The sequence below is a fragment of the Poecilia formosa genome, unplaced genomic scaffold (assembly GCF_000485575.1).
Source record: "Poecilia formosa unplaced genomic scaffold, Poecilia_formosa-5.1.2 Scaffold342, whole genome shotgun sequence".
Lineage (NCBI taxonomy): Eukaryota > Metazoa > Chordata > Actinopteri > Cyprinodontiformes > Poeciliidae > Poecilia > Poecilia formosa.
In genome coordinates, this window is record NW_006800281.1 from 220,254 (window position 1) to 232,373 (window position 12,120).

A 12,120-nucleotide genomic window follows, 5' to 3' on the forward strand; every position below is an offset into this window, starting at 1 on the left:
TACGCCTTTGTTGAGAGAAGACTGACTTCACATGTAAGTATCGGCTGATCACAGATCTCGGGTTATAGTCACCAATAATTCATCTGGCCGATAAATCAGTGGATCCCTTCTTAAAACATTTCTGTTTTAGAAAACAATTTCTTAGATATTGATTTCAATGTCTTATTTATGCATTTATTCAATTTTTATCCATTGTAATTGCTTTTTTTTTTTACCTTAGATCTAAAGGGCAATATGAATAAAATCTATTATTATTATGAAATATAAAAAGAACATAACTAATAATAGAAAAAATATATCTTTCTCTTGTTTCTTTAATTTCAAACCCGGTTCCTTCCAACAGGTTTCCATCATGTGTCAATATGTGTGCATGAATTTGTGCACAGTGTTGCCAGGGACCCTCAATGCTCCCCCCTCTCTTTCTTCTTCTCCTTCTTTCTCTCCAGCTCTCTCCACCCCTCTGTCTCTCTCTGTTTCCCTCCCGACCCTGCTCTCATTCCTTCAGGTCCCTCCAGCCGCCTCCTTCAGCAGAAGCGGGGGATCATAGGCAGAGGAGAAGTGACGGGAGAGCAGCATCAGCATCTCCCTCACTGCGGGACGCAGGGAGACAGGAAAGAGAGGTGGAGGAATTAAGTTAGTTGGAGAGACCAGGGAGAGAGAGTTGGAGCTGTTTAGGTGGCAGCTGGGAGACCAGGAGCTTCTTTTCCTCCTTCCTCTTTCTGGCTGTGAGCTCTCTCTGGCTCCCCTTTTCCTCCTTCTCCTCCTCTTCTTCGTCTCCTCTGCTCCTTCTTCTCACCCCGACTCTCCTCCCAGCTCCCGCCGTGGGGTCTCAGCTCTCCATCTCCCTCCCCCCCTCCCTGACTCCCTACCTCCCCCGGGCGCTGCTTGGAGACTCCGGGCTGCTGCGCCGCCGGAGGATGTCTCGGAGGGAGTCTCCGCCGCCGCCTCCGCCGCCTCCACAGCTGCTGGGGGGTCAGGGGGGCGACTGCGAGGACCGTCCGGAGCGCACGGAGCCGCTGTCCGACTCGGAGCGGGAGATCATCCAGGACACGTGGGGGCACGTCTACAAAAACTGTGAGGATGTGGGGGTTTCTGTGCTCATCCGGTAAGAAAAGCCTGCATTTTCTTTAATGAAAACAACGATGAAAACGTGCGTGAGCTCCCATTTACGACTTTACTTCACTACTTCAGTCTTTGTACTGATTTAGTTTGGAGGTATAACTTGCAGATGAGCACTATTTAGTGCACTTAGTCTCTAATGGGAATGAAAAGTATTAATGGTCAGATCCGGAGTTGGGTAGTTAGTAGGATTGCACTCATTTCCTTGGAAATCAAAAAAGAAGTTGTGTTTTAACGTTTTTTTGTTTTTTGTAATTTAGAAGCATAGTAAAAAAAATGGAAATAAACTTGAGTTGCTTTGGCAAAAACAAAAAATTATCTTCTGCACTACTAAATATGGAAAATGTAATTTTCCATAATTTTTATTGTGAAGAGGACTTAGCAGGAAGAAAACCTGTTGGAGGGAACAGGGTTCAATTAAGAGATAAAGAAATACATCTTTTATTATTAGTTATGTTTCTTTTTTTCATTTTCATATCATAATAGATTTTATTTATAATGCCATTTATATCTTTAAATCTTAAAAGGCAAAAATAAAACAAGGAATTGCAATGGATAAAAGTAATTTAATTAATTAATTAATTAAAGAGATTCAAGCTAATATCTAAGAAAGGGAGCCAAAAAATTTTAATTTGGGGAGATCAGTGATGGCTGACACGTGAAGCTGATCTTCTCTTCCTCAGCAAAGGATTAAAAACCGACCGTTGTCTTCTTCTGCTCTCCTGTTAGAGAGGTTTGACTGACAGACCGGCCCATCAGGTTACATCTGTACGTTCGCAGTTAGCAATAGTCACTCCACTGTTACCAACTTGGTGACTTGTTACATTTAGTGACATTTCAGACAAAAAAAAAAAAAAAATGGTATCGACCAAAATCAGAATCAGCAGGTCAGGATTTTTAAAGATCGGTAATCGGCGATCAACCGGAAAACTGCAACAGGTGCAGCCCTAGTCGTTACATAAAGCAGTCTGTCTCAAACTGTGGTCCGCGGTCGCCCCCTAGTGGACCGCAAGGTACTGCATGTAAACGACCGTTTATTTGCCATGACGACAGCTCAAAGTGCGACGCTACAACTAGCTTACCAAAGGACTGTGGTTAAAAATAATAATGGATAAGTGGCTTAAATCCGGATCACTCAAAAGAAAAACCGAAGATACCGGTGGAAAGAAAACAATGCCATGACAGCTTATATGATCACAGGAAGCTAAGTCATTCCTACTGAGAGTATTGATCTCGTTTACTAGTGATTTGATTCTTTTGAACGGCTCTAGACTCAAGTCTCAGTTGGTAAGAACTGTTCTTTATTTTTTACGATTTTACTTGCTTATAATTTTCAGCTCGCACATCAACAACTGTTCTTTTCTTTTACTATGCTTCTAGACTACAAATACCCTTAAAATGCTATTAATGCACACAACACAACTTCTTTGATTTCCATGTGTTTGGCATTATTGGAAAGCTTAGAATCCACACTTTCAGAACCTGTAAATAACTCGAGTATATTTATTCATGGTATTGTGGCATGTTGTGTTATTGTGGGTCAGTTTCAAGTTATTTGGTCTGTTTGCTAAATTGGTTAGATGGTCCTTGGTCTTAAAAAGTTTGAGAAACGCTGCATTAAAGGGACTCTGACATGTTTGCTATGAAGTTCCAGCTTCCTGTGGGTGACCAGGGGTTTGTTTGTTGTTCTGTTGTTTGGAGATTTTAGTGACGTTCCTGGATATGCAGTGGCATTGTCTGGATGTGCAGTTTTTTTGTTGTTTCTTCTGCCTGAATCTCTTATGTCATTTATTTGTAAATTGTTTTCCAACATGCATAGAAGAATCAAAGCAACACTCTAGGTGTATTTTTTTAAGAGAGAATAATACTATAACATGATATAAAGCTAAAAAAGAGTACATTTTACATAATCCCTCTATAACTCTCAGACCACCCATGAGGGATTTACAGGTGTGCTGCCATTATGATGCTGCTAAATGTCCCCGGCTCTGGTTTCCAAATACTTAAATTTTACACTCATCTTTTCCTAAAGTCCTGGTCTTTATCTATGTACTTGTTGGCAAAATTTAGTTTGACCTTCAAAAATGTTTTCTGTGCAGAATGGCTGTTTTCAAGTTTAACTCATAAGATACTAAAATATTCTTTCTGAAAACTTCAGGTGTCTGTTTTGATCCAACCGGTGTTCATTCTCACTTCAACAGTCAGGAGCATGTAATGCTAAGTCATGTTCTGATATTAGGAATAATTTATTCCTTAGCAGAAATTTACTCTTTATTACATTTTCAATAAACTTTCCAAAGTTGTTTTGTTCCGGAGGTGCACAGATTGCAGTTTTCTAGTTACCCAAAATGAAGGAAATCAAGGCTGGTTTATTGGTGCAGCCCTGGCGTTTTCTTCAGTTTTTGTTTATCTATGTCAGTGGTTTTTGCTACATTAGCCAAAATTGTCAGTTGAAAGAAAATTTGGGTAGCAAATTTTTATTTTATTTTAGTTTAAAAATGCATAAAATAATTTTGTGAGTAAAAAAAAGGCAATATTTTATTGTTAGTTGGGTTTATGTTAGAAGAGATTTGTAAATCATTGTAGACCAAAAACATAAAAATAAAAATTTTTAAATGAAAGGTTTGGTGATATCCTGCTACCTATGAAAAAACAAACAAACAGGAAACTAGCTAATAAAGGACAAAAACTTTGTGATTGTTGTGATGTTTCTTTTTTTCAAGAAACATCATTTTCTTGCAACATTTTTCCTTTTTTCAAAGGAAAAAACTTGCAAATTGTTCTAAATAAAAGCAGCATTGCTTAATTACATTGATCCATGGAACTCTTTAAGTTTCAGTTTTCACAAAGTTAAAAACCTTCTTCTACAGAGGAGGAGAAGCTCTTCTGAATTTTCTGCTCCATTCATTTATATACAAAGGAGATTAATATTATTTTTAGTTATAAGGAACCAATCATCCAAAATTCAGATTTTAGAATAGAATAGCATGTACTTTATTGATCATTGAGGAAATTGTTTATTTTTTTCTTTTTGCATGTTTTTGTACTTCCATTTGCTTCTAAAAACAGTCCAAATGCTTAATAAACAACCAGCCATTTTTTTGGTAATAAGTTTTTTCTTTTGTTGGTGTCTGGAAAATGAGCTGTTTCACAAACCTCCTGATCGTTAAGCTACATTTGAAGGGCACTGTGCTGTTACCTAGTAACCCAAGCAGAGTGAAGGCCGTCACCCAGCAACCAAAGCCGAGTTCCAGCAAGTTTGATCAGCTGTGCTGTACAATGGCTGCTGGAAAACAAGTGTTTTATTGTTGACTTACCATCCAGAAACCACTTGCTGCATTCTTGTTGGTTGTGCAGGAGGCTCTACTTCTGTTTTTCAAAGATGTATGTTTGTATATTTCCACACCTGTTTGCAGCCATTTTCACAATAAAGTTTAAACGTTGAGTTGGGGGCGTGGCCAGTAGTAGCTTACGTGGATTTAAAGTGACAAGACACCCTAAAACAACTCATCCTGAAAGGAGGTGAAAATAGGCAGAACTGAGCAGACTAAAATCTCATTATCTAAGAATGATTTTGTGCAAAAAATTTAATGAGCATGTTTTGTATAGCTGACAGACCTGTCTTAACCTAAGTAGGCTCTACAGCAATTTGACAAAACCAGTCCTGCTTTGCCTTTTAGTTCAAACTCAGGAACAACACATTTGTACAGGCTCATAGTTCTTTATATCTCAAGAAATTACAAGTATAGACACATCAAGAATCTAAATTAATTTACATGCAAGTATTTTCAAAATAAGTTCCCTGAAGAGTGACTGAATGGTACACAGAACACCCTGAACCTGCAGACTCTCTCAAGCCTTAAAATAAATGGTTGTTATGGAAACTTTGTATCCAGATGAATTTATGAATTTCTCTAAAAGGGGAGATTTAGTATGTTTCTTTTCTACATTCTTCAGCATTTTTCCTCGCTGGTTGTAATCCGACTGTTATGGTCTTTTCTGACTTATTTCACCAACTGTCTTCTTTGTTTGAGTGACGTGTTCTTTTGGCATTTTAACTAACAAATGGCGTTTTAACTAAAACTCTGAGGTTTAAGAATCCTTGTCAAATGGCGTTTTAACTAAAACTCTGAGGTTTAAGAATCCTTGTCAAATGGCGTTTTAACTAAAACTCTGAGGTTTAAGAATCCTTGTCAAATGGCGTTTTGACTAAAAATCTGTAAACTCCGTCCTGTCAGGCGACGGGGATTTTTCAAAATCTCTCTTTCTTACAGTTTATTCAATGTCACATGCTGTTCTTATTTTTTTTTTCTTTAATTATGTAAAGCACCTTGAAATGCCCTGCTGCTGAAATGTGCTATACAAATAAAATTTGATTGATTTGATTGATTGATTTTGTCTTTCCCATCTTGAAAAATGGCTTTAGACAATTGTGCCTCTGTGCTTAGTCATATTTACAATCTAAGAAATAGAAACTCATAATATTGATAAAATGTTCAGTACTATGAGCATCTATCAAAAGTAAAGAGCCAAGCACAGAAAAGGCAAAAAGTAAAGTTTGTTAAAACCAATTATTTATCTGCTTCAACCCTGCTGTCCTCCAAATACATCCAAGATTTTTGCCATACACTGTAAAAACAAAAGAATCTTACCAAGTAATTTTGGTCTAGTTTCTAGTGCAAATATCTTAGTAAACTTGAAATAAGACCAAACTAACTTGCAAGTAACTTTTCAGCAAGATCTAAATGCTTTATCAGCCTATAATTTCTAATAATTCTGTCCGATTATTTCACTTATAACAGAAAAAAATTATCTTCCAATGGAACTAGTACTTTTTTCCTCAATATTAAGGGATTATTAACTTAAAACATGCTTCTGTATCTTGCTGAAAAATGACTTGTAAGTTAGTACATTTGAAATAAGAGAAAAGAAAGATATTTGCACTAGAAACCAGTTTCTGGCAAATTATTCTTCTTGAAACGAGACATTTTTTCCATTCTAAGTTAAATAATTTGCACTGGAACTAATAATTTTTTTAATCAATATTAAGAAATTATTAACTTAAAACAAGCTCTTATATCTTGCTGAAAATTTATTTTTAAGTTAGCTTTGTCTTATTTCAAGTGTAACAAGATATTTGTACTAGAAACCAGACTTTCACTTTTTCTTGTAACACAATATTTTTTCCATTATAAGATAATTTTTTATCAATCTTAAGGAATTATTGACTTAAAACAAACTGCTATATCTGGCTGAAAAGTTGTAGCAAAATATATTTTCAGCAAGAAATAAGACAAAACTAATTTTGCTTTATTTCAAATGTACTAAGATATTTGTACCAGAAGCTAGTCCAAAGTTACTTGGTAATATTTTGGTCTGTAAACCAGTTGACCACTGCAATAAAAAATTATTGGTCCAGGAATAATAACGTACTTAAATTAATTCTGCATAAAGCCACGGCTGACCGAACCACAGAGGGACAGAGCCACTGGCCGCCTGCAGGAAGCCCAGGCAGGAAAATTAAATGAATTTCAATCATTCCACCACTACGCACCATAGAGCAACGCTTTAAACCTCCTGGGGTTTTTAAGCTGCAAATCTGGATGATTTGTTAAACATATGTGGGCAAATAGTGTCATGTCTTCTCAAACTGCATGGTGTGTTGCAGATGACGCAGAACAAAAAGACAATATCAGTCACATCGCTGAACCAGATAAACTATTGAAACTATTGCATTTCAACAACAAAAAAAAGGCAAGAAATGGTGAAAAATGAGCCAACAATCAGAAATAAAAGCTTGAAAGTGAGGACATGGAAAACAACTGCTGTAATTTGAGATAAAAGGGTAATCTGAGGCAATAAACATGAGTGTAGGACATGCTCTAGGTTTAACAAAATAATGGAAGTTGAAATTTTCAAAAACATACCGGTAGATATTAACCTATCAAAAGCTTGTAGAAGAAAAGTCAAAAGGTTGAACTCAAGTCATATAGATTAAAAGACAGTTATCCTGCATACTGACCAGCTGAATAAAACAAGAAACAAGAAAAGTTTGGTCTGATTTAACTTTGACAGTGAGAAAAAAATGTATCTTTTTACTCTGTGTATGTAAATTTACCTGATTTCATCTGTATTATTGGAGCAGAAAACGCAGAATACAAAAATGCAGTTTAGAAGGGAAGAATGTGTTAATGAAAGCTTTTTCTCGTTACCAAAAACAAAGGTATAGCATTAAGTGAACCTACAGAGTTCATAAATATATGAATACTAAACAGGCCCAGAAGTTAGATAAAATTATTCAACACATAATCTTTTCTACAGATGAACACCTACTGGGATTTTGTATTCGCAGATTCACTTTTTCACCAATCTTTCTGTGGGACCCAACTAGTTGTTGGTGGGAAACCTGCCTCTACACAGATTATTTTGTAGGGCTAATCTGGAATATTGCACGGTACAACACAGGATACAGAAACATGCCGCTAAACATTCTGGGAAATAGTTCCCACTCCTGTCTTTTTCTTCTTTCAGTTTTTTAAGTGCTAACCTAAAAACTCTAGTTTATTGTAGGTTTGACAAAATGAATAAAAAGTTGACACAACTTACTGCTATAAGTTTATTTTTCACTAACTCACATTTAGGTTCAAAATCTAAAACTTTAAATTTATTTGACTTAAAGAGTAGAATACGGTAGACACAACTAAATGTGGCTCAAATGTTTTACAGTTTAGAAGTAATTTATACGGATATAAAGCTTGTTTTAAATAAATAATTCCCTAATATTTCTGAAAAAGTACTAGTTCCGGTGGCAGATTATTTTGCACATAATCTAGGAAAAATGCCTTGTTTTAAGGTTATCTGCTCGTGGAGATTATTGACTCAAATCAAGCTGATATATCCTGCTGAAAAGTTACTTATAAGTTAGTTGTGTCGTATTTGAAGTGCACTTGCAGTTGAAACTATAGACCAAAAATACTTGGTTAGATTCTTTTGCAGTGCAGCTTCAGTGGTAGGAAATGGACGGATGGACAGAAGGACCAACGGACAGCGCTGGATGACAGCCATGAGATTTCTTGCTTCCACTAATCCTTGTAATCCCTTCTAAACTCCTTATTGGCTCTTGCTACCCAGAAAAGCAGGTGATGCTGGCTGATAAATGTTATCAGTAGCAGCTTGAGCGTCCTTCATTCTCCCCAGCAACAATGTGTCTTTTTCATTGCCTTTTCCAAATCCTGTCCAGGTCCTGAGATAACTGAGCCTGGTGCGCATTAAGCCAGGAGATAGGGGGATGTGAAAAGGTTTCCCAAAATGACAACAACAAAAAAACTTAAATATGTGTTAACATATAGATTAAAGGGATTAAAGACCAGTGATTTTTGGATTTTAGCCTTTCTATGCTTTTCTCAAAGAACAGAAGCACTGATTCTGATTGGGACAGATTTGATTGGTACTGATTAAAACTCTGAGTTGCTGATCCTTCCACAGGCAAAACTGATGATATTTTGAGCGTATGAATACAGATTATTTCAACTTTATATGTATTGAGGAGGTTAATGATGAAAAAAGCCAATTTTTACTTGACAATGCCTGGTACTGATTGAATGGTGAGAAGTGAGGCTTTCTTTTTTTCTGTGGCGTTTCTCTGGTTTGAGATCTATGGCTCATTCCCAGGGTGCCATTTAATCAAGGGTCAGCACAAATTCAGGGAAACGCCTTCATTTCGGATCTGCAGCAGTTTTCCATTGCTTATTGAAATTTAGTTTATTTTATTTTACCTTTATTCATGCAGGTTGTCTCATTGAGATCCATGATCTCATCTATAAGAGAGATTTGTTTTGATAAAATAAACAACAAAATCAGCAAAGAAGCAAGTACTTTTTTTATAAATAAGTGAATAAAATATGAGACAATATAAGTTTCATACGACTGGAAAAAAATTACCCATTGAATTTGGTTATTCCACCAAATATTGATTTCTGAACTCTTCCTGAGTTAAAACATTAGTTGTTGTTTCAAAATTAATAACTTGTTTTCTTTGGATTATTTGAGGTCTGAAAGCGCTGCGTCTTTTTCGTTATTTTGACCATTTCTCATTTTCTGCTAATAAATCCAAAACTTTTGCTTGGAATTTCAGAGACATGTTGTCAGTAGTTCACAGAATCAAATAACAATGTTCATTTTACTCAAACATTTAGCTATAAAAAGTAAAATAAGAAAAACTAATCATTTTGTGGTCTCTTAATGTTTTCCAGAGCTGTATAGGTTGACTTCACAACACACACGTTCAGGTTCTCTGTATTTATTCTAAGAAAAGAAGAAATCAAGATGGTGGTTAACTTTAGTACAGCAGCTTGTGCCCCACAGTTACCGACGGCAACAGAAAAAAAGGACGAGCTGTCTGTTACCGGTTACTATGGTAACCACCAACTGTCAAGAGCAGCATAACAGAACTTATTCTTTTTTTATTTTAGTCCTTAAAACAGGAGAACTTCCACATAATGGTATTTTATCTGTCTGATGGAATCGTTTTAAAGTGTTAAATCTGATTTCATAAGTTACTGAGTACTTAACCTTTTTATAAAATACTGTTTTGTTCGTACTTTAGTGATTTCTTGGATGGCTACTTTTTACTTTTACTTGAGTAAGATTATATTGAAGTGGTGCTTTTTTTTTACCTGAGTACATTTATTTGGGGACTCTGCACACCTCTAGTTGGCACTTATTTGTTTCTATTTGAATCCTCTTCAGAAATATAGAAGTTACTTTCTCCAGTGAATACACTTTAAAACGTTTTTTAAAATATTTAGTTTGTATGGTCTGCCACCAAAATAATAAAATCAATAAAACACAAAACAAAAATAAAACTTTATCTATTAAATATTTCCTGTAAGTTTCAGCTGAACTTGTAAGTTCAGGGTAAATAAAGAGGGTTCAGTTCAAGCATGACTAACTGATTCGAAATTGTAAAATGATCTGTTTGTGTCTCTTTTGCTTTACAAAGTGTGCTTCCTGTCGGCTTTTTATATAAAAAAGTAAAAATTTGAACAGCTTAAATATCCACAGCTAAAACATTGCCGCTTCACAATATTCAAGGACCTGTTAAAATGGACAGCGAGTCGTCGTCAAGGAGACCGGTGGTACTGAGGCAAACTGATTTCCAGTTTGAGTTGATGAGAATCCATGAGTGAGTGAAAAGACGGGGCAGAGAGCATCCTTTGTGTGTGTGTGTGTGTGTGTGTGTGTGTGTTTCTTGCGGTCTTATCTGTGAATGACAGCAACAGGCGTTGGCACTTCAGCACCATATTTCATGCCTCTTTATCCATCAGCTCTTCTGTTACTCCATTTAATCTGTTTTGGGGGGGTTTTTTCTGCTGCTCCTGCTTTAATGAAAAAGTGACATTATTGTTCATTAAAACCGCGCCGAGGCACCATTATTACTAAATTAGTTTTATCAAATGTACCAACCATACTTCACAAAACAAAACCTGGGACTGGCTTTCATGCTGTAATAATTGTTTTTAATAAGAAACAGAATAATGAGCTGAAAGAATCAATCAGAGCAAATTTTGTAGTTGAATCATATATCTAATCATGCAAATAATTAGTGACTACTGGCTTTACTTCTTAAAATTGATTCTTTTCAGACTATTTTCTAATTTACATTTCAGCTACTTCAAAACTATTTACTAGAACCTGATAGAGAGCTCACTTAAAACTAAGTTTAAAGTTCCTACATTGGTTAAATATCCATTTTAAAATTGATCATATTAGATAATATAATATTATAAAAAACAAAACAAAAATAAAACTTTATTAAATACCTCCTCTAAGTTTCAGCTGAACTTGTGTCAACAAAACAAAAATAGTTGTATATTTTTATAATGTATGGTTTTAATTTTAGTATTTTTATAGATTTTATTTATTTTTCTCCCTTTGAAATGCACATATATCTTCAATATTTCCTTCTCAATCTATGAGTGATTCTACATTTCTTTTATATTTGATTATTTTTCTCCGTTTTAATCCATTATTTTGCTGTCAGTGTGACAATTTTTTATTCATATTTATTTATTATTTTACCAGGAAATCCCTTGAAATACAATATTTTTTGAGGGAGATCAGCAACGTACAGTATAATAAAGTAATAATTAAAATATGTGTCACCAATATGGCTCCACGCTCAGTTCGCGATACAAGGGGGAGCAATCAACTCAGAAAACCCAACCAACGGAACAGTCAAATTTAAGATCTTTTATTACTACAAAAAGTCACTTGCAGTAGTGACTATATATAAAAGACTAAAATAAAATAAAAAACAGTCCTTTTCTCTTTTTTTATGAGATCCCAAAAATTCCGTAAAAGCAGTCACCAGTTCCAGATCCTCGGCTGAGTTCCACTTGCGCTGCTCCAAGTGAATGCGGCCCGTCCACCCTTTGTCCACTTGCCAGCTCCCAGCTGACTTCTTAAAAACTCCGGCACTGCCCGCTCTTCGGCGTATCACGATCCTTTACAGCCAGACCCAACTAAAAGAGAGAGACAGGGAGAGCGCCAGCAATCCTGTCCCAAGACTCCATCGGGAGGCTAATTTCCTGTAAACACTCTGGGACGGAACACTACTTACAGGCACGGGCAGAGGACCTCCTCTGCCCTGATTCTCTGTGTTGAGCCGTCAGTTCACCTCTCGGTGCTCTATGTCTGGGATGCAGTTTTTGTCCGTCACTCGTCAGGATCCGTCTCTTTCGCTTGCAGGGCTCACACTCTCCCCTTCTATCCAGGCTTCTTTTATTATCGCCTCAATCAGCATGCCGACCCACTGATTACAAACCGCAATCAGTGGGCTCCGCCTCCTTAAAGGGCTGCCTTCGACCTGGTGCGTTCGGGTGTTAAAGGGAAAAACAAAACCAAAAACATGCAAAACACAACAAGCAAGAAAAAGAAAACAATCATATTTTCCCTTGTGCAACATATGCAGACAATTAAAACATCATGAAATTTGCTTTA

The 12,120-nt window shown here is 36.1% G+C and overlaps 1 protein-coding gene across 1 annotated transcript in view; it reads left to right on the plus strand.

Annotated features, from left to right (window-relative positions):
- Nucleotides 1-452: 452 nt before the first annotated feature.
- The window catches only part of cygb2 (cytoglobin 2), a 29,993-nt gene continuing 18,325 nt past the window's right edge, over nt 453-12,120 (plus strand). Inside the window, exon 1 of the mRNA XM_007574009.2 lies at nt 453-1,105. Within this exon, the coding sequence (XP_007574071.1) occupies nt 918-1,105 (188 nt within the window). The 5' untranslated portion in view covers nt 453-917. The remainder of the gene's footprint in view (nt 1,106-12,120) is intronic.